This window comes from Fistularia commersonii, chromosome 2, assembly GCF_037954325.1.
Source record: "Fistularia commersonii isolate RoL2024-O1a breed Wild chromosome 2, RoL_Fcom_v1.0, whole genome shotgun sequence".
Taxonomy (NCBI): Eukaryota; Metazoa; Chordata; class Actinopteri; order Syngnathiformes; family Fistulariidae; genus Fistularia; species Fistularia commersonii.
Genome location: NC_141285.1, coordinates 22,029,716 through 22,053,351, shown reverse-complemented (window position 1 = coordinate 22,053,351; position 23,636 = coordinate 22,029,716). Strand labels below are relative to the sequence as shown.

Below are 23,636 nucleotides of genomic sequence, written 5' to 3'. Positions count from 1 at the left end.
CTCTTTTCCACACTCTCCGTTAATCTAGACTGCTGACCCTAAGTACTTCTCGATCTCCACTCCCTGTAGCCTCGCCGCTCCACCCGAGTTCCTCTCATTCACACTCATATCTTCTGTCTTGCTACCATGAACCTTCATCCCTCTCCTTTCCAGAGCATACCTCCACCTCTCCATATTTTCCTCAACCTGTTCTCTGCTCTTACTACCGATCACAATGTCATCTGCAAACATCATGGTCCTTGGAGATTCCTGTCTAACCTCATCTGTCAGCCTGTCCATCACCATTGCAAACAAAAAGGGGCTCAGAGCTGATTCCATCTTGAACTTCTCTGTCTGTCACCTCACCACTGTCTCACAGCGAGCATACATGTAAACGCATTTTAGCCATCAGTGCCTGCATCATGGCTGATTTAAAAAAAAAAAAAAAAAAACAGTTGCCTAGCAGGAAAATTGATAACTCTGCTCATCTTAATCCACTTAAAAAATCCATAAATTAACTGCATCATTGCTTTGACATCAGAGTGTTCAATGCTTGTAAAAAAAAGTAGCAACTAATAGTTTGGAAATTAGCTTTTATTTTTATTTTTTCTTAACGATTATATGACATTCCACGTCGTCCAAACTTGTGCCTCCGCATCTCCACATGTTTGCGATCACCCTTCAAGTTCGGTCACCTCGCGCGCCCTGCATCCCATCTAATAAAGGTCCATCCATATTTAACGCGCCGATAAATCAAAAAGTGAGCTCCGTACTAAGACCTTGTAACGTTCGGAGAGGCGTCGTTTGTTTGTTGGAACCCTTGCTAGCACAGCCTGATGTGACGTGTCTATCCACGCTGCAGAATCACAGACTTTAGGAAGGAAAGATTGAAAACAAATTGGTTGTTATAAGGGTTAAGTTTGGACCGTCAATCATTAATGCAGTTCCATGCAACATCTCGGAGACTCTTATACGTGTGTGTTTGTTCAGCTCGCCGGTATGAAATGAAGCAGAAATCTGGAGGTGCCTTTTCAGAAAACCCACCGGGGCACCTCCGCCCTCGGGATGATGGAGAAGAGGGAAGTTTTCAAGGGCAAGAACAAAAGACGCTGGCTCTTGTGTGCGACGAACACCAGCCAGCATCTGCGCAAGTGGTGACAGATGCCGCCCCAGGCGCCGGAACATTCCAGCGAACGACATGGCTGCCAATCAAAGGGCTTAAAATCCACTTTTTACGCCCTCATCCCACACCCCACCCCCGTCTGAGTTTGCGAGGCGCCCTGATATGTTTGATGGCATTCCAACTTCATCTGGATGCAAAGGCTTTTCGGTGGCAGAGAGGGAACACTGGCCCTTAAAATGGAATGTGAGAATCTGTCATTGGCTAGTTTTTCAAAATGATATTCTTCACGAGAGTGCAGGTGTTATAAATGTACACCAAATAAATGCTGCTCACCCACACAGCAGGCTTCGGACTGACAGAGGAGATGACCAGCCTCAGATCTAGGATCCAGGATCAAGCAGAACTCCAGTACCAGACCAGCGACTGATCAGGGACCAACTACAACTACAGGACCAACTGCAGATCCAGGAACAACCAATTTCCCAAAACCAACCGCAACTCCAGGACCAACCAGGGGCAAAAACAGCTCCAGGACCTGACCAACCACGGCTCCATGACCAGCTACAGATCCAGGATCACCTGCAGATCCAGGATCAACCAGAACTCCAGTACCAGACCAGCGACAGTTCCAGGACCAACTACAACTACAGGACCAACTGCAGATCCAGGAACAACCAACTCCCAAAAAGCAACCAGAACTCCATGACCAACCAGGACCAACCACAGCTCCAGAACCAGCTATAGTTCCAGGACCAACTATAGAGCCAGAACCAACTACAGATCCAGGACCAACTACAACTACAGGACCAACTGCAGATCCAGGAACAACCAACTCCCAAAACCAACCGCAAACTCCAGGACCAACCAGGACCAACAACAGCTCCATGACCAGCTACAGATCCAGGGCCAACTACAGATCCAGAACCAACTACAGTTCCAGGATCACCTGCAGATCCTGGATCAACCACAACTCCAGGACCAGACCAACCACAGCTCCAGGACCAGCCACAGTTCCAGGACCAACTACAGATCCAGGACCAACCACAGCTCCAGGACCAGCTATAATTCCAAGACCAGCTAAAGATCCAGGACCAACTGCCAATCCAGGATCAACCACAACCCCAGGACTAGACCAACCATCGCTCCAGGACCAGTTGCAGATCCAGGACCAACCACAGCTTCAGGAACAACTGCAAATCCCGGATCAAGCACAGCTCCAAGACCAACCCCAGCTCCATACACTGTCATCTTGATTTTTCAAAATGTCCAGGGCTGTTTTTGGACACCCTCGTCCACCAAGCAGTGTCATATCCGTCTGCATAACCCCTGGATGAAAAAAAAAAAAAAAAAGAACTATAACAGCAAAGCAGTTTAAGTGCGGACTCATCATCTTTTCCTTCTTCTTCTTCTCCCAATTATGATGATCACAGGAATAATGCTGATCGGCTGCAAGCGGGGGGATGATTTGCATGGATGCACGCACGGCGACGCTCCCCGTTATTATTATGCAGCTTGTCAGCGGGGGTTCGCCACCTGTTGTTTCTCGTCTGCGAACGGCGTTGAAGTGCCTCGGACGCCGTCTCCGTGCACAGACTCGCCTTAATCCTCAAATACACACCGCCCTCGTTTTACTTCCCCAGTGTAAACAACCCCCGGCTTCAGGCCCCGGTCACCTGGGCGCGAAGGGGAAACACGCCACGCGACAGTTCCATTTGCACGGGAGACGGTAATTTGGTCGTCATGGATACCAGTCCAGGTGTTACGGCTCGGCCAGATAGCACTTGCGATTTCAGCGTGTGAGGCAGGAGGGCTGCGTGCCTCCCTCACTGGCTCTTGGCAGCCGTTTTATGATCACTCTGCATAAGAAGCTGGTAACACACACACAGTTGTTGACAAAAAACACTATACATTAGAAACGTAGTTCATACAGCAAAAGTATTTCAACATTTCGAGAGAAAAGAAATATGGTCTTAGTGCAGAGCATGTTGGCAATCTATGTTGAGGCTCAAAAGTCTGCGGCCTCACCACAATATATGAACAGTAAATATCAAAATCCAGCCATTTTGAATAAAAAAACAGGTGATCTAAAACTGGTGAAGTTAAATGAAAAATACCTTTGTGGTGCAAATCACTGATAAATATAGCCGTTTAACGATTTTTTTCATTTGACATTTTGGCAAGTGAGGCACGGCCTCTCCCGCCTCCCCTGGCTGAATGTCACCGCAGGCCGGCCGGGCATCTATTGGCCAGGTAGCGCCGGTCGTCAGCCGCCGAGCTGTGCGGCCGTGCAGAAAGATGGATTAGACAAGGACACGGTGAGAGACAGAGATGGAGAGGGAGAACAAATAATAAAGGCAGAAAGGTATGAGGAGTAACGTCCGAGGGGAAGCCGCCACCGGTCCTGAGGGCGAAGGTCGGCAATAATCGGTATAACGTGGCCCGTTTTCAGCCGAGTGAAGCGGACCGTTCTTTTCTTTTGCAGCAGTTTCCAATGTTTCTGGTTGGAACAGAAGTTGGAGTGATCACTTTGTTAATCTAAAGAGGCACAGAAAAAATGGCGGTTTTCTTTTGGGTTCCCGCCAGTTTACCGGCATATCAGTTCACCGACCAGTTTACCCTGGAAAATCCTCTCAGGAGTTCAATGCCAGTCATCCAGTAATTCATATTACTATATTTATGTTCCGTAATTTCCGGACTATTGAGCGCACCTCAATACAAGCCACACCGGCTAGCCGATCGCTGTATCGGGCTTCCTCCTGCGCACTAAAACCGTCAAAGTCGTCTTCTTCGGTGTCAGAGTTGAACAGACTCAGAATTTCTCGGTCATTTCATGGATCCGATGTGACAAGGATAAATGTTTTAGCGGCATGAAGCTCGTTAGCCCCCCCCCAAAAAAAGTCCATATATTAGCCGCAGCGTTGTTTACATGAAAAAAGTCGCGGCTTTATCGTCCAGAAATTACGGTATATAACATCAAAAACAATTATGGATGTTTCATAGTAAAACCGAGCTGCGCCTGAAATCCGATCCCAATCACCACGCCATTGGGAGGGAGGGGGGTTTATTATTGATCCCAGCCATGATCAATGGAGTCACCGCTTTGATAAAATAATCCGCTGATTTGGAATTCTACATGAAAAGAAATGTCGGTATTTGAACTTCTCTCTTCTGGAAAGTGAATGCAGGCGATAATAATGTTACAGGTCAGCAGAAAGAAGTGGGGAATTCTGCGCTGCTGCAGCATTTTGTCAATAAAGTAGTTCTAGTGGTGAAAACCAACCTGGTCAACACTAATACCAAGTGATTTGTCAATGACCCACGAAGCCACGGAAGTGAGCCCTGAATCTTTTTAAGCGTTAAACTCATCAGGAAAACGCTGGAGTCAGATTAAAAAAAAAAAGAGCCAATATCCTGTTGCGGTGTTGTATAATGAGCTCTGGGGAGCCTTTTCCCGACCTCCATTCTTTATTGAACGAGGAGGTGGGTTTAATTATTTTGCAGGAATATTTGCTCCGATCGCAAACCAGACAGACGTTTCCTGCGTGATCCGTGAGGTCTGCAACAGATGTGCCATCCGTCGTGCTCTGGGTTTCAAAGCGGGATTTTCGTCTGCAGGGGTGGCGGAGCCGTTAGCGCTTTCACCTCACAGCAACAAGGTCTCTTTCTGTGTGGTGTCTGCATGTTCTCCCTGTGTCGACGTGGGATTCCTCCAGGAGGTAAATATAAATATAAATATAAATATAAATATAAATATAAATATAAATATAATAAATTATTTACTAATTAAATATTTATTTATAAATTATTTTTTATGATAAATAAATATAAAAATTATTAATATAATAATAAATATGATATAAATATGAATAGAAGCGACAATTAAAAGGGCGAAGACAATGACAAAGATAGGGACAAATAATAGAATGACAACCAGGATAAATATAAAAAGGATGAGAATGGAGGAAAAAAAAATAGATGAAAACAGAATGATGACAAGGATAAAAATAGATAACAAAATGAATAGCAACAATGATAAAGATAGATAACAACAACTTCTCCACATGTACAAGATATACAGAGTAATTGAGAAGATGTTTCTCAGAATCCAATGGTGACATGAAATTAACAAAATAATAAAAATAGATTGCAAATTAGTTACATATGACATGAGAATGAAAGAGTGAATGGTTGTATGTTTTTATATGTGGACGACTGGAAACTGGCCCAATAGGCTCCAGCTCCCCTGCTGGATAAGTGGTATAGATAATAAATGTGAAAATGAATAAATGAATGAAAGAATGAATGATTTGCTGTTTAATAATTATAGCTGCACCTCATCTACTTTATGTTAGTGATATTAAATTAATGGAATATCTAATCCCTCTCCATGATCTCCACTTTTTTCAACCATTTGATGGAGATTTTAATAGTTTCTCATGACTTCGTAGTGCTAATGCACCGCACCTGAAGTGTAGGTTGCAACTGGAAATTTAATCCTGGTCAGTAATGCACCAAAATCACCGTTTGGCACCACATTATTTTTGTGCTGCGGTGACTGTTTGCTTGGGTCAGCAACTTCTCCAGTCCGCGCCCCCTATCTGTGTGTTGTTTTGACACTTCAAGCTTCCGGCACACTCTCAAAAGCTGCATTCTAAGCCATAAAAAGGGGCGTTTGTCCCGTCCTTTGCGTCTGATTACGCGAGAACAGATGCGAAATCAGACTCCGAGTGGCTCCGAAAGCCCCCTTAATCTGTCGCCGACGGACGGCGTGATGAATGCAGGTTCATGTCAGCGCCTGAAGTGTTTCACAAATGCTCCTCGTCCCAAAGAAGCTGTTGCAACCATTAGCGTTGCCGCTGTTTTACCCCAATCGCCTTATAAGGTTCATTAGAAATAACAACATTGAATGTTAGGTGATTTTGACCAAACCCGGTCAACATCAACACTTTCTCCCAAACATTCTCCAGTCTGCACCAACAAACAGGGACACACACACACACACACACACAGTCATTTAGCAGTTATTCAGATGAGTAAAGTCGTCAGTATACACAACTGTCACGATTATGTTTCACAGTTGCTCTCAAGGCTGCGCACTTTCGTACCCCCAAGTTAAAAAGAGCCGCGCATCCAAAGCCCCTCGCACCAAAAAGCATCAAACGTGGCATCGTTCCCAGAAGACAAAGAGACGGACATCGGTTTTACTTGCATCACAGTGACTCCGACAAAAGTAAACAGCAATAAGAGAATCAGAAATTAATCTCACCTTCATGACGCATCACTCTGTTGCCATACCCGAGACGCATGTGCTTTTCTGTGCATGTGTGTGAGTGAGTGTGTGATGAAAGAAGGAGGAGAAACCTGTATGTGTGTGTGTGTGTGGGTGTGTGTATGTGTGTGTGTGTGTGTGTGTGTGTGTGTGTGTGTGTGTGTGTTTGCGTGCCCCTTTTTCCCCCAGGAGTCAGAGGGGAGGGGAATGTGTCCCTCTCTGCAGCGCAACTGAGAGGGTTGCTGTTTGTGAATGCATGTGGGACGTGTGTGTGTGTGTGTGTGTGTGTGTGTGTGTGTGTGTGTGTGTGCGTGCTGGAGAAAGTAGTGCCCCTCCTCGTTTCTCTGTTTCTTGAATGATCTATCTATCTATCTATCTATCTATCTATCTATCTATCTATCTATCTATCTATCTATCTATCTATCTATCTATCTATCTATCCCGATTTCTTACTTTCCTCCCCTGGCTCTCCTCCCTTCTTCTGTCCTCCTTCCTCTCCTCCAGTCCCTTCGCCTCACTGTATCATGTGTTCCTCCACCTCCTAGTAAGTCTCCGTCTCCCCGACCCCTCCCTCGCTCACCCCTCCGTCTCCCCACCCTCTCCCTCTAATAGAAAGCTCACGTTTCCCTGTTCCGCGATATAGACACAAAAAGAGTGAGAGGAAGGCAGAATGAATAGACGGTGTGGCTCTCCTCCCCGTCCATCCCTGCGCCTCCTCTGTTCCCGTCCTGCTGTGTGTGCCGCCGAGCTGCCCTGCCCTTGCTGTCATAAATAAATGTGATTAACCCCCCCCCCAAACACACACACACACACACACTCACACCATGCAAGAGCAATCTCCTCAGATATATAGTAAATAACCGCATCCGACATTAAAACACCTGTAAAACGTACCCAAATATTTTGTTGTCTCTATTTCTCCTATTTTGTGCAAAATTATTTTTAAACAGCGCAGGATGTGCGCTGATACTGAGCTGTTTAAAAGAAAACCTTGGCTGTTTGCGCGGAAGTTGACGGTGTCTTATTTCAGGCTTACGTTAGCATCAGAGGCTGCCTTTCAAAGACGGATCCAAGCATTTGGACCCATGTGAGCCAGTGGGTCCACCGACAATAAAAAAGAATTTTTAAAAAAAGACTTTGAATGATTCATTCATTTAATTATTTAGTTCTGCTTATATGGAGAAGCAACACATCGAGATGCTGTGCAGCTCCAGTGGATGTAAAGATTGGGACCCTGCAGAGCTACAATGACGCCAAGCTTCCAATAGAGGGCGCTGTGGCGCAGGAGCAGAGAAAAGCTTGAAAATCGGATCCAACTTAAAGCTACTTCCTCACAACGTCACATGAAAATTCCTTTTATCCATTCACCCTCTTAAAAAGCCTCTTATTACAGCATTTTCACCCTTAATTTTGGGATATTTTTAATCTTCCGATATACTAATCCCCGTCTGAGGAGTCGTGTGGCCTGGCCCGTCAGACATGCACGTCAGGTCAAGGCAGGTCCAAGTTGATTAGATGAGAGATGAGATGAGAACAACTTTATTAATCCCGAAGGAAATTGTTGTGCCAGAGTTTCAAGTAAAAAACATGACAGTGATAGATAATAGTAGAAAGGAGGACAGGTCATTTGAGAAAATGACGGCAGGCGTGTTAAAAGCATTTCCGATAAAAGTATGATAAACTAGTTGTATTGCAACGGAAGCCAAAGGTGTCGATGTTTGCCCAGATGAAATGATGAAGCGTCTGAGCAGTTCGAATGAGAAGAGATAAGCACTTACAGAGAGAAGCCCTCCTGTCCTAAGATCGGGCTGTGAGCTCGGAATTTGAGTTTATCGTGGAGAAGTGAGAAATAAAACCTTTCTTTTTATGGATTAAAGCAGAGCTAATTGCGTTGAACAGTGGACAGCTCCGGGTTGACTAAATAAGTGTCTCTTTCCCCAACAGCCGCAGGTGTAACTAGCAGTATAAGTATGATAATCACTTTCTTAGCACTGAGGCTATCTCATTTAAATTTAAATACTTATGAGTTAAAAGGGATTTCAGAGTTGAATTATTGATGTCACTCAAGCCTCTCCGTCTGTGATATAATGTATATATGTGTGTCTCACTTTGAATGTCAATGCGATGCTTGATCTCTGGTCGGTTTCTTCTCTGAAGCTGATTAATTTGCCGCGATTTGTTTCCTGATGAGACTCACTCTCGAGTCTGATATTTCCCAGCGAGGCAGGACATGTCAGAGTTGTTTTTTGTTTTGTTTTTTTGATCTGAGGAGATACAGGGCTCATAGAGCAGCAGAGAGGCTTCAAATAGAAATTCAATCATCAACACCTTCACTCAACCCAAGAACACGAATGATCGCACAAGAAGATGAGGCAATTACGGGTTTTAATGCATCGAGTCCTCGAGACAAATTAGCACCACCCGAAAACACCCCGTGTGTTACTGAGAAAGTATCAATTTATGTCATCTACCCACAAAAGCTACAGCTGCAGTTCCTGGCCTCCCCTGCAGAATGTAGCTAATTTTTGATAAAGCTCTGCTGAAGACCAATGGTTTTGTGCGCGTGTGTGTTTGTGCACGTGTAGTCCCGCAGCCGGCCCTCAGTTAGCGTGTTATCGGGCAGGTGGTGGCGGTGGCGGGGGAGGCCTGTCAGATGCAGGGCTCTCGGAAAGGTCAAGCTGCAGTCGTTCTGCTCATTGTCAGCTTTTTCTGTCAGAGGCGCGGCATCACACCGATGTGTTTTTTTTCTTTTTTCATGATTCCTCTAACTGCATTTCATGTGTTTGTGCTCGCCGTGCCCTTTAATGCCGCTGTGCTGCTGCAGGATTCCCCTTCCTTTGAATGGAAATGTCACAGCAGAATTTATTTTATTATTATTTCACTTCTTCCGATATAAATATTTGGTTTGTTTCGGGCGGTCCTCTCATAACTTCTTTATCTGTTTGTTTAAATAAATATCATTCCTAACTTGAGTTCAAACTTAGTAGGTCAGAGTTTACTCCAAATGAAATAGTTCCACAACAAATCAACAAAATTTAGTCCACCTCTTTAGAGGATGGCAAAATAGAGCATCGTAGTAGTTATTGATTCTGAAAAGAATCGATAAGTTATTCAAATTTTCTAAGCTGCGAACAGAGATGGCACTTCTTTGAATTTCAGCGGACATTTGTGATCAACCATTAACTTTGACGATGCTGCGAGACCATTTTCGGCGAAACCCGAGAGTGCGACACACAAGGACATCTGTCAATCACTCATGTCAGCGGTTAAATTGCTATGATGACATGATATTGATTAAATGTGACGGGTGTGGATGCTGAGGAAAATGACTCGAACTTAAAGTCAAATGAAGCCGACAGTCCCAAGTATATCTATTTGTTTATTTAATAATTCATTCATTCTTTTGTCTTAAACATTGATGTCCCATTAGAAATCATTCATTTCTTAAAAAGGAAATTAGAAATCATTCATTTCTTAATAAAGGGATCCACAGACGCCTTGCAATGCGCCCCATGGCCACTAGGTGTCGCTGTCGCGGTGCTCCAGGCAGGAACGCCTGCTTCCGGCTAATGCAAAAAATAAAATATGGCGCTTTAGCGACAGGTGCGTTAGCTTAAACCGTTAACCGGTAAACCGTTAAAACCGCTTAAGTCACGTAAAGTGTGGTTTGAAATACGTCTCAGTTGTGAAATGTTATTTTCAAGTTGCATTTAATATAAATGCATTTAATTTAATGCATTTAAGGTAGCCGACATCGTCTTCTTTGCTAGCTAAGCCGACATCTTTTGTCTTTGCTTGCTAAGCTTGCATCGTCGTCAATGCTAACACCCAAAGTTAGCTGGAAGTCATCTCTAAGTCGCTTATTGTAACTGCAGAAGGACTTTTCTTTGTGTTATAACATTTAAATGATCATAGAGCGAAGAGGGAAATATGTAAATACACTATAGGTATTTTTGGCATCATATAGTTGTATGAAATATCACAAGAGCTGCAAGCTAAAGCATACGTTTACTGTCGATGTATGTGGTTGATGAACTTCAGAGTGTAATATCTCCTTCACAGCATGAATATTTCGTCGGTAACTGGAAATTGCATTGAATATGGAGATTTCAGGGTAGAGGGATTATGATTTGGCATGCTGAAATAAATACATTGCCTTTGCTGGAAGTACAATGCAAAAGCCATCTGTTCCTTACTGCTCCACTTCTCTGGGCTGGAGGTGAGTACCACATTTCGATAGACATAACATTTACTTTCTACCGGAGCAACTTTGGTATGTTTTGAGGCAAGAGAATTTTTATAGGCCAAACAGTCTGGTAACTCAGAATGGCTGCGACATAAATCAAGTTAAGACTATTAATAGGGTGGTTGTCTGCCCCTTTATCCCTGTTCATTTAGCTTTGAAGATGAGAGAGCAGCTACAAAGAGGTAGAAATAATATGTCCCGGGGATGTTAATGGGTTGCTAAATATTCACAGCGTTATGTTAATGGCTACCTATTCTTCTCCACTGATGTGGACGAGAACAAAGCAATAAAATGTGTTTGTGTATGATTGTATTGATGTGCATTTTACAGTTTCTATTGGATTTAATTTCAGAACGTGGCGGGAAAAAAAGGCACGCTAATGTCAGATGCATGATGGTATTTCACACACAGCAGATTGTGGCTTGGTATTTCAAATGTACCAGTGGTTTTATGCTCTCGAACCTGTGTGGCGCACTGACAAGATGCAGTGTTGGGATGGACAGACAGATGCCTGTGGCATCAGAGGATTTTATGCATTTACCTGCATATTTTTGACTTTACCTAAAGGTTTACATTACTTTGATATAAAATGACAAAATCTGACTATACTTCAAAAAACTTTTTGTCTGTCAACAGTAACTTAACTGTCACATGTACCTGTTTTGATATTCATCGCTCTCCAGCATAAATGAATATTTCAAAATTTCTTCAAATGAAGTATATTTTACTGAAATATATTGGTTCTTCCATTTTTGTGGTCCTACTTTGTGCCATGATAGGCTATAGTGAGTCACTGGACAATGAAGTTAAATGTAGAACACACCCAGTTTGCCAGAGAGGGAACTCATCTCTGCTGCTTGGATTTGTGATATTCATACCAATAACTACTTTAAGCCTTAGACTGTAAGTTTTATCATTTATCGACTTGGAATTTGAGAGCTTTGCGTGGTCATGATGCTATGTTAAGAAAGTTCAAATCACCCTGATTTTAACACTGGCGGTGGACCACGCCTGGTCTTTCCAATTTTGCAACCACGATTGTTAAAAGTATGAATGCCAGTTGTATTTCTCTAGCATCCATTTGGCTGTATTAAAACTCTTGATTGTTACAGTAAATCAATCATTCTTCCTTCCTAATTGGGTAATAGTTGGAACTTTAAGGAGGGAGTTTAATTTTCAGGTTGCTCGTAACAGCGAGTTTGGACATTAACGGTCCCATTAACATAATGCTTTCCACCAACAGTTGTATAATCATATATTGCCTCTTGTTAATAGTCTCTTGATAATGTTCAAGGATTGAGAACATGCTCCAAGACCAGTTGTTTTCTTTGTCTCACGTCTCCTCTCCAGTATAATTAATTTTCAGAAAACGCTTAAAAAAACAGCCTCTCACACCGAGTGATTAATCAGCAGATTCGGACACATCAGTAACAACATAGGCCATCAAAAATCTCATATCTCAACTTTAAGAAAGAGTTTCTGAACAGTGCATTTGGCATTTGTATTTTCAGAGCTCTGATGCTATTATTCAACGCAAGAAATTACTTTAAGTCAACTACTGGATAAGGCTGATTGGGATTGAATTATGAAATGGCATCTCTCCTCGGCTTCTTAACAAAAGCCCCAGACCCAGATGTCAAAAAATGGATGCTGGTCGTCTAATCCAGTGACATTTTGATGATCTATGAATTTCACAAATTACCCGTAGAACAGCTGTTCTCTAACAAAAGACTGTTCTAAGTTTCAGCTAATTAACAATAAGTTCATCTTATAATAGAAAAAAGCCTTAGGTGGCCGTTTGGATTATTTGTCTCAGCATGTGGGTGTGTTAGTTTGTGGAAAGACACATGCAAAGATAGAGACGACAACAAATAAACATATCAAGAAGAATATCTAAGCTAAAGGCAAGACTTGAAGTTCACATCGTGGAGACTGACCTTCAGACCCTTACCGCTTGTGATGGCGTGACACAGACATGTACCAACAAATAACACAATTTCAGTGACTTTAAATGCTTTTTTATTTCAGTCCTTCACTGAACTGTTGATGTTTAACATTGAACAACAGCTCCCTCTGTTGCTCTTTAAGGCTAATTGCGATCAAATCCAGTATCCATTGAATGATTAATAGCTCTTCTGTATATCTTCTTTCTTTTTGTTTGAGCTTTTCCCACAGCAAATCAACCTTCTCCATCAACCCCTATTCTCTGTATCCTCCTCTCACACCAACTACCTTCATATCCTCTCTCACGACATTTATAAATCTTCTCTTTGGTCTTCCTCGAGACCTCCTGCCTGGCAGCTCCTATTCCAGCATCCGTCTACCAATATATTCACTATCCCTCTTCTGTACATGAGCCGAACATCTCAGTCTGGCTTCTCTGACCTTCTCTCCAAAACATCTAACACGTGCCATCCCTCTGATGGACTCATTCCTGATGCTATCCATCCTGGTCGCTCCCAAAGAGAACCTGGACATTTTCATCTCTGCAACCTCCAGCGCTGCCTCCCTTCTTTTTGCCATTGGCACAGTTTCTAGACCATACAGCATCGCTGATCTCACCGCTGTCTTGTACACTTTGACAGCCTGTCTGTATATGATGAATGGATATTTTGCATCTGCTGGCAGTGTTTTGAGTTTTGGAAAGTTGTTCAGAGAGCTGTATGTAAGATTGTTGCATTTACACTCACATAGCTTAGATTTACAGGTGTAACAGGAAATACCGGCCCTTTAATTTTTAGGTAGCCTTATGGTCATTTGACATGACGAGACACCTGTGGCCCACAGCACAGGTTTCCTCGTTGTTCTTTAAGCCGCATTCACATGGCAAACGCAGAAAGGCAAGCTTCTGTACAACTTAGCTGTGCCGGCGGGGAGAAAACAGCTCGTCAAGATGGATGCCACCACGCCACCATTATTTTGAGGTTATAACACTTGAAACCCTCAACCTCGTGATGTTTATCTGTGTTCATCTGTAGGCCATCAGGCGCTCGCTATTCTGTCCTGTAGCTCCAGCTATATTGTGAAACTACCTCCATTTCTTTAATGTGTTTATTTCTCTGTCTTCTTATTTCTACATTTAGTTTAGTTTGGTCACTGCTGTGGCTCCTGCTTGCTGTTGAGTGAATAGCCTTTGTGGCTCGGCTCATGTTGGTGTGGCGTGAACAGCCCTCGAGTTGGTTCCTGTTGGTGTGTATTGAATAACACTTGCCATTGTTATCTGGCTGCATTTTGCGTGGAGTGAATTCCCAAAAAGGTTGCTTGTTTATGGTTGGGGTGTAGGTGTAGCACTTGCAGCCAAAGCTGACTGGTTACACTAGGTTGTCCATCCTTGTCATCTCTATTTTTTTTTTTTTTTTTTTTATCAGAAATCAACAAATGAGCATACAATTTTACCTGAATTATAGTTTAATACAACTGACTTAATTCTGCACATAAGCTTCTTTCCTTTCTTCAGTCATTCTACTGAGTAACTCAACCTGTGTAATACTCCTAGTGGCCTTTAGGTGGGCTACACAAGGATCAAATTCTGGGGTAAGTCGCAGAGACAGTCTTCCCCGCTGCTGCTTCGGTTATTCGGTTCAACTGATGCGGTGAAAAGGAAGGAAATTAGCAATTAGATGGCAACGGGAGGAAACTCAACTGACAGGCAAAATCCTTAAAACATTTAAATTACTGCTGAATTCAGTGAAGCCTGACCTGGAGCTTGACAACAATATGACATTGTTGGGTGATTAATGAGAATGTGTTTCTTGCAAACTCAAACGAAGAATTTCCTGGTTTTCTTTTCCAAAAATAAACTCTCTCCCATGAATCTTAATTTCTTCAGATCTGCACTTGACACTGATCAAAAATTAGATCTCTAACACAAAGGTCAAGTGTAAATATTTTAGAGCCATGAGTTCACCGAAACTGGGTAAAATATGTAACATTAATCGCTCGGTGGTTTTGTTTTGTATTTGTTTTTTTTTTTGTTTCTTTACAAGCTTGGTGTCATCTGTCACTGAAATGCCATGTTGCCCATATCACATAAATGAAAACACATTTTTCCAATGATAGTTTGCCCCATCTTGTTTTCTGAAATTCCTTTCACGGTTCTTGTGTCGGGATTTATCTAAACTGTGAGCCCGTTGTGCTCGTCTTTCTTCTACCTTTCTTGCTAAATGCAGCTCCGCAGCATCTCTGCAGTCACTCACTTGACACCTGGGACCAGCAGATTGTGCTGGAGGTTTGCAGACCGAGATGGAGGTCCCGCAACAGCAGACATCCCAGAAGAAAATGAAACAGAATGAGGACACAGGCACCGGTTTTATATTTAAAAGAATGTACATTTTGGCTGAGCACAATCAAATCCCATTTAACGCTTACACAACACAGCGTTGTGGTGTAATTACTTGTTCTGAGTGGCAGTTTGCAATTAAACTGCAACAAAATCAAAGGCTGAGGCATCCGTCATCCGGACAGCCTCCTGCATCTCCTATCCCGGCTCTTCTACACATCAGTTTCATCATCTTGGCCTCCTTGGGAATGTTATGGGCTGGGAAATTACAGCATTTAGTTTTCGTGTACCAATTCAAGTCAGAGTTCTTTTTGTGGTTGTTTTGGGAGACAAAGCAGGAGAGCGTTCTACCCGAAGCGTCTCAAGGACGGACCAGTCAATCAGGCCGGTAATGGAACAATTAAGTAGTTCTGATTCAGTAGTTGTGACAGTGTGATTGCTTCTGCAGGCCCTGAGCTCAGCACAGAGAGGGGCGAGGTTCGGGACGTCACGTCTTGGGTCCTTTAAATCGTTCCCCCCGTATTCACTGGAGTGAATCTGCTTTCATTTTACTTGCCTCCCTTCACCGGCTGACCTCCCTCTTTCCGCAGCGAGGGAGTATCTCGTCTGATGGAGGTGAGGAAACCTAATTAAGCGATCTGCCTTCCTCACTAACAGTCTGACTGCGGCAGATAACGTGTCTGCTCGGCAGGAGGGGGGTAAGATATCTGAGCTTTAGTCGGACTTGAGAGCAAACCGAAACGCCAGAGCGCCTCACCGAAAGCCGAAAGGATCTCAAAGCCTTGGGCGTTTTTGCGCGAGTGTTGATTGACGGCCACAGCTGAGCCCTTGAGGCGATCATTTCCTCCCGTTCTGACAAAAATGCTTCTTTGAATCGGAGAAGAAGCCCGAGGTCTTCACTGGATAATGGGAGGGAAGAGCAACTAAAGGCGCAGCTTTGTTCGGCTTGTCAGGATCGCCCACTGTCGACAGACAAATTAATGAGGCTCTAGCTTAACTGCGAGGTGACCCCCCCCCCCCCCTCCTCCCCCCTTTGTCGGAGGGATTTGAGAGGATTTCACACGATGAAAGGAAATCTCTTCGGGATCATCCGGCAGACAGATGTTTAAATCTCATCATTGAGTTTTTTTTTTTTTTATCCTGTTAAACTCAATAAATCTTGAGTTAATTGGTGAATATGCTAGCAGAGTCAAGCCTATTTGACACGAGTAAACTTTCTGTTATTTAAAGACCGTGGAAATCATTATGATGTGTGACGGTAGATGAAATGTCATCTCATGAATTTTACACTATTTCTATCATTTATAAATATACTACAAACTTTAACTAGAACCAAAGGTTGATGTGAAAAGGGGTCAAACTTTCTAACCTTTTGTTTTTTTTTTAAAGTTACATTTATTCACTTTAACAATGGATGAAACTTTATCTGGATTTGCCGGGTAGCCTTTACATAAAGACTCAATATTCTGTTCCCTTTGACCTCCTTTAAGCAGGTGAAACCAAAATTTGGGTTGCTTATTCTGAACTTGTCTAAAATCTTACTTGTCTTTTATTTCTTCCTATCCACTGCCTGATGTATCTATTTTTGGTTAGAAGTTTTATTCTCGTTTCACAGCTGACATCCCATAACGCTCATACAACAAAAATATGATTCACAACGGAGATACCGTTCAGGTCTCCAGCAGGATATGAGTCACAGACCATCAGCAGAATCATAAAAAATGTACTGGGTCATAACAGCAAACAAATCAGATCCAGATGATAAAACACATCATTATGTTGCAGGATGAACGTTCAAAATGAATTTTCTCCGCCCGCCATCACCACCTCCATTATTCTGCCTCTCAGACTCCAATGGCACGCCACATAAATGGAAGGAAAGACGAACCTCTGAGACCGAAGGAACGGCGTGAGTTTTACCAATATCGGCACGTACTGGGTCAATACATCAGCAAAGTCACAATGAAATTCAGTCTCTGTCAGGGAAACTCTAGTTTGAGCCGCCACAGAACTCCTGAGGGGGGACAGCAGAAGTAAAGCTGGTTGTCAGCTGCCACTGGGTTATTTTTTTCACTCCAACCCAAGAATGCACCCAGATCCCGGTAATTGCCACAACAGTAACCTGTAATATTCTAATTTATTCACTTCTTTCTTTTGGTTTCATCTATCGTCAGTACCAAGAAAGCAAAGAAAACGCTGACGTACAACAAGGAGGTACCAGAACAAATACCGGTCCGATTAGAATCGTATTGAATCCATTTATCAGCGCCCACGCGGCTTCAGAACGGCAACTGCATTAAATCCGCTGTATATGAAGTGCAATGAATCACCCTTTGTTGGTAACAGAGCGGAGAAGTAATGGCCGTCTGTGGGCTAATAACGCCAACATTGTGCTGACCAGAGCAATAACAACGATATCACAACTGAGAGAGAGAAAGCCGGGTGAGCGATGAAACCGGAAACGTTGATAGTGTGAAGTGTTATTGCAACACACATTCAGCGAAATCATTGGGGTTCACAGTATATAACACTAGAAATGGTAGTTTGGATTCCCCTTATATTCATTCATTCAATATCTCCGCCGCTTATCCTGCACTCAGGGTGGCAGGGGCCTGGATCCCAGCTGGCATTGGGCAAGAGGCGGGGTTCACCCTGGACCCGTTGCCGGCCCTTCACTGGGCCACATGTATGGACGTACAACCATTCAACCTTTCATTCAGATGTCGCGTAGAAACGCACAACCGTTCACTCATTCACACACCGTATGGAGCAAGATAGTTGTTCATCCGCTCATCCATGCAGAATAGATACATAGAACCATTCACCCTCTCATTCACACCTCTTAGAGACATACAATTGTTCACCCTCTCATTAATACCTTATGTAGAGACTTTTTTTTCCACTTTTCACTTTTTTTACATACAATCATTCACTCTCTCATTGGTATGTTATATCGAAACGTACAAACATTCATTCTTTCATTCACATGTGATAGTGAGACATATAACCATTCACCGTTCTCATTCACACCTTATATAGAGATTTTTTTTAACTTTTCTGTTTTTAACTGTTTCACTTTTTTCTTTGTGCATATTTATCTATTTTTTCTTGTAGATGTTATTTGGGATTTTTTTGTCTTATATTTTTTTTCTGTGTTATATCTCTAACCCAGAGATGCTGCTATTGTTGTATTGTCGTGTTATGTCCTACCTTTTAAGGTTGGTTTGTGTTTTTGATTACACCGAACCTGAGAGCTGCTATCTCTTTATTTCGCTGCATTCTGTGCAACAACAATAGGTCTCGAATCCTTGAATACAACCATTCACGCTCTCCTTCACTCCTCATATAGAGATGTACGATTGTTCATATAGAGTCCTACAACCATTCACTCTCTCTTCCACATGAAATATGGAGATCTGCAACCATTCACCCTCTCAGTCAAACCTCATATAGACATACAACCATGTCTGTTAGATGGTTTTTCTAAGCAGGTGGTCCTGTGGACGGAACTGTTTGTCCGTGAAACTAATAAGTTGTGCTTTGCTCGCACTTAGTGGGCGCATATACATTCAAAAGCGATTTTCCGGTATTGAAAGAGATGCCCAGCGAACTGCATAGGAGGTGCTTTGTCGAAAGGGTTTGTCACAAACACCGGGTCCTTTGTCTCGTTTTCAAAACGAGATTGCAGCCATATTTTTGTACAACTGCAATCTATATTTCATCTGAGAACTTAAGCGGCCATCGGATTCCATTAAAGCTCCGCCTTGGAAGCGTCCAGGAGCTGAGAAACCGTATCGTTCCTCCATATTGTGTCTGTGCTTTTCAAGTGTGAGAATATTTTGTTTAGTGACAGAGCGCGAGGGCATAACTTCAGAAGTGTTCATTTTGTGACACTTCAGCTCGTGATTTCCCAGAGCCCATGTCTTGCAGGCGAGAAAGTGACTCAGCATATGACAAGTCGATGGTAAAATCGACTCACCAGGGTCTCGCCGCGGTGCTCGATGCGCTTCAAGAACTCCGTTTTCTAACTTCTTAACAAATTCTCTTCCCAGTTTCCCGATAAATCAGAGTTCCCTTGTCAGCGGGGTGAATCTAGTCGGTTCATTAGCAGAACGCCTGGACTAAATTTGTTGGAAGGAGTGCCTTGATAAACAGCTTTTTCATGAAAGGAATGAGAAATCCGTGGGTGTTGAATAAGAAGCATCCAAGATTGGATAGTATGATTTTTAAACAAGCCAAGTTTTAGCTTGTGCCTCAAACTATTGATGGGAGTTTTGACGTTTTTACTTTGTCATTAATTTTCAGCAGCAGGATATTATTTTAAGCAATAATAGAACAGGCAGCTATTTCATTTCATGTTATTGTTACATTTATTCTCTTGTTTTTTTTTTTTTGAAAGAAGGTTAAGCCCACTGCGCTTGGATATCACTCGAGTGCCCGTGATTTATTCGTCGCTGTCTTTACTGTGATTGGATGCAAAAACCTCCTGCGCCAAAGGCAAACAGTATCTTGACTCTAATTTGATATGCTGTTTTCACCTCTCCCTAAACGGTTACAAACTTACTCCAGGCAAGCGAGTACAGGAGAGGTGATGCGTTGCTGGGAGGTGATTTACCAGAAAAAACAATGGGTCACTCAGAAACCCTGATTTTCTAATGTTTGCTTGTTTTCTGGACAATAAAAATGGTAGCTCCCCGTATAAAATTTCAAGTATTTAGTTCAATACATCCTGACCTTTCAATGTGGATCTTTGAGGAGGCGGTGCAGGTTCACACATTGTACGTCTTATATTTTGGTGTATTGTGCAGTGATTAACATTCGCTGCTCTCTGGTCTCTCTGCCATGGGTGCGGTCACGACTCGGTGGCCCCGACTGAGAAATTGAATGTCACGTGCACATTTCTGGAGTCAGCAATGATTGGGAGACGTATCGGTGTGTCAATTGTTGATAGCGGTTTCCAGTTTTCTTTCCACGTTAGAAATTGAACTGCTGTTCTGCTATGCAAGTTTTTCATCACTTTCAAACACAATAATAAACGTTTTTGAACTTTATGAAGGGACGATGCACATTGGAGGATTGAGCAGCGTCTGTTACTTTATGTCTGCGGCATCACAGATGAGGACTGATCAAGTCGTTGGCCTACGATTCTGATCTAACTGACAATCTGCACGTGGTTCTCAACTAGAATCGGTGTTGTATTTAAATACTTGTCCTATCATAGCATGTCTGTGTGTGTGTGTATGTGTGTGTGTGTGTGTGTGTGTGTGTGTGTGTGTGTGTGTGTTTGCATATGCCTGTCAAAGCAGCCTGTTAACACAATGTCAGAGCCTTGTTAAGTAGTGTGAAAAACAGCATGTGGTGACTGCTCAAACAACGTGTGTGTGTATGTGTGCGTGGACACGCTTGTGCACACTGACTTTGCGTGCGTGCTTGTGTGTGTGTGTGTGTCGGTCTTTAGATAAGGCCCAGGCTGATTCATCACTCTCGTTGGTTATGCAGACAGGGTTAGAAAGCAGCATAAAATATTCAGCACACACCTTTTATTTCTCTCTGACTGGATCTCTACACCTTGCCTCTCTCTGTGGAATGCTGATATTGTTTACCTCCAAACAACGTGTCTCCTGTGGACGTCCACGCCTTAACGTGCCTCGGCAGTAAGTGCTACTGAAGACCGGCGCTCGCAAGAAAATCTATGGGTGTCTCCGGAACAAAAGTGGAACTCCTTGTTTTCTTCCCACTGCATGCAAAATGCAGAAAGTGACACGCGATGCCTTTTTTTTCAACAGAGCTTTAAAATTGAATGTGCTTTACCTGCGATAATGTCTGGTGTATATGAAATGTCAGAGTCCCCAAGGGGGGGATGATGGATGTTGCAAACAACCGGAAGTGAATTTTTATTGGTATGAAAGCACCAGATTGAGTCTGACAGTCAGGAAATTCAGTTATTCAGCCTCCAAGTAAACATAGGCTGGAAATGAGTATTTTGTTTACCCTAATTATGATCAGGAACAAATGGAAAAAAAAGGTCCCCAGGAGGAATTCTGACACATTCAAAGCACAGTTGGTTCCAGAAAAATAATGCCTGATGATGAATTCATATCCATTCGTATTCTCACATCTATCACAACCGAGCTTCAGATCACAAGGGGATCGCCACAGTTCTGCCATTTCTAAAACAAACTCTCGACACATCCCCAAAAAAATAAAGATCACAAACCAACATCAGAGAGGATTTATTTGAATGAATGATTTTTAAAAATAAACACAATAAATGGAAATACCCGACACCGGACGGGGTTGTCTACCCGTAACGCGCCATTTCTACCACTCAGATGGATTTCAGTTCTAGACTTAGGCAAGGATTTCGGACAAACATGTGTCTTGAGCCAGCGGCTCGCGAAAGTTCCCTCTCAAGAATGATTTTGAACCCATGACATCACCGATCACTGAAAACCATGTGACCTGGATTACGTCGGAACGTTCTTCACAGTTCCACTTCCCTTTCAATAAGTCACAAATCGTGCCCAACTTACTAACTCAAGGCCACTTTTATCTCCCTCTCCCAGCCTCCCTCCACCTGTTTCCCAGCCCCGGCGCTCCAGTTTCCAGAACTTACGTGCTCTAGTTTGTCCCTCCTGCGTAGCCAAACGCTGGCTGAGTAGTCCTGCTGCTGCACGGCGGTTATGATAGAAGTGGCCGGAATGCCGGCGGACGTGATGCCGAACCCCAGCCCCTTCAGGTCCTGGCCGGCGGTCGGCCCGCGCAACCCTCGAAGCTCCATGCGGCCGGATGGACGATCGTGGTGGACAGAGCGGTGAGTCTCGGTAAAAGACCCTATTACATTTTCGATCTCAGAAGAGCTGCAGAAGCCTCCTCATTTTTGGGGTGGTGGGGGGGATGCAGTTTAGCTGGCGTGCAGCCTTAACTTCTTCTGTGCACGGTAGACCACCCGCGTGTAAATGTGCAGAAGAAACGAGGTCCCGATGGCTGTCAGTGTCTTCACGCTGCTGCGCTTGCAAAGTTGTCAGCAGTGAATCGTCTTCTTCCGTGCATCCTAACGACTACCTTCATTCACTCTGTTTTGCGGAGAGCTTCGTTTCCAGAAGACTCCTGCCTGCCCGGACCGCCCGAGCCGAGCCGCAGGCTGGACTGGAGTCACACAGACGTGTTTGGCTCACCTCTGAGCGGGAGTTCCACCGAATCAAGCATCTCCAGAACGGACGCGCATGTGTGGGGGTAAGGAATGGGAGGAGGAGACAGGGAGAAAGCGGTAGAAAGAGAGAGACGAGAGAGAGAGAGAGAGAGAGAGAGAGAGAGAGAGAGAGTTCTAATGATGCTGATATGGTGTAATGGAGGACAGAAAGACCCAGCGGAACCAGCAGCCCAGATGACACTTTTTATGGAGACACTAAGCCTCAAATGCACCCTTCCTTCTCTCCTCTTTTCAGGACTTCCACCTTCGCTCACTCTTCTCCTCCTGCCACTCCCCCCCACCCCAACTCCCGCCGGTACTTAATCAGTCACTCTCTTGTCTACATGCATCCTCTCTTTATCGAGTGTGATCCGTTTTACACATTCAACGCACACAGGCACGCGCGCCAAACACCCCGGCACATCACGTTAGAGTGGTGCAGTGAGGCTGCAGTACCCCAGCCCTTTCACTCAGAAGTGCCCTGTTGAGCCGGCGAAAGCACCAAAGTGCATGAAAAAACTTGAAAAAGACACGCACATTTTGCCCTCCTCTTTGTTTCCCCCCCCGAAGAAACGTGTCGAATCACCATATCGAGAGTCCTTAAGATGGCACCCCCCTCCCTCATTCAGCGCAAAGTTGAGAATATGCAAATGTCTCTCAGTTCAGAGACGCAACTGCTCTCCACTCAATTTAAAAAAAAAAAAAGGCAATTTTCCCGTGTCGGTGCAGTTGAGGCTTCGCTTTTTTTTTTTTTTTTTTTTACATCCTGACCGGAGAAAACATCCACAAAGAGCTGCAATGTCACGAAGCACTTTAGTTTTTAAATCGAAGTTCTGCACATTAAATCTCCGTCACAACAATGTGCTCCATCCGTAAGTGGTTAGGGGGGGATTTAATTTTCTCTTAAGTGGCATCTAGAGAAGCTCACGAAAACACACTCACACCACATAAACTTAAAAAAATCAGGCGTAAACAATCCGTGCATCTTCACTCTGAGTGAAAAGATTTTAATTGCCTTGCCTTTGGGCCTCTGTTGTACATCAGACCACAAGGCTACTGCGCTCATTAGGCAACCACATAGCTGCTTTGCCAATTATATTATACACTAATATGACGTGTGTGTGTGTGCGTTTCACGATGTGTGTTGCCTAAGCAAATGTGCACATTATCACCCTTCCTCTGTTCAATCATCCTGAACAAAGCACATCTCTGTTTTTTTTTCTAAATGGAGATTTTTATCTGTTATTCTCTTTCGAGAAACAACAACGCCGCATCACTTGTGGCCAAAAAAAGAGAGTCCGAGTACAATCTCTATAAATTCTTTACACTTTCAAATATCATTTTCAGTTATAGGAGTATCAGATTGAACAAACGGGATCCAATGGGAACGAGTATCCATCATCACTGTTTCTAATTTCATGGTTGACAGTTACCGTTGTTGCATCTGTAACAGTAAAATATTAAAAGTCTGGGTTATTGATGGGCAGAGGGGAAACGTCAATCTCTAATGGCCGTCATTTTCACGGCTTGAGGTTCATTACAAAGGGC

At 43.5% G+C, this 23,636-nt stretch overlaps 1 protein-coding gene across 2 annotated transcripts in view; it reads right to left on the bottom strand.

Moving 5' to 3' along the window:
• Window positions 1-21,721, bottom strand: part of LOC147236727 (inactive phospholipase D5-like) — a 74,410-nt gene extending 52,689 nt beyond the window's left edge. Inside the window, exon 1 of one of the 2 annotated variants that reach the window (XM_086172947.1) lies at window positions 21,513-21,721. In XM_086172947.1, coding sequence (XP_086029073.1) covers window positions 21,513-21,677 — 165 coding nt within the window. In that variant the 5' untranslated portion in view covers window positions 21,678-21,721. Of the gene's footprint in view, window positions 1-6,368; window positions 6,888-21,512 lie in introns of those variants that run through there. The other variant, XM_086172955.1, reaches the window with a different exon arrangement.
• Between the last annotated feature and the right edge of the window lie 1,915 nt (window positions 21,722-23,636).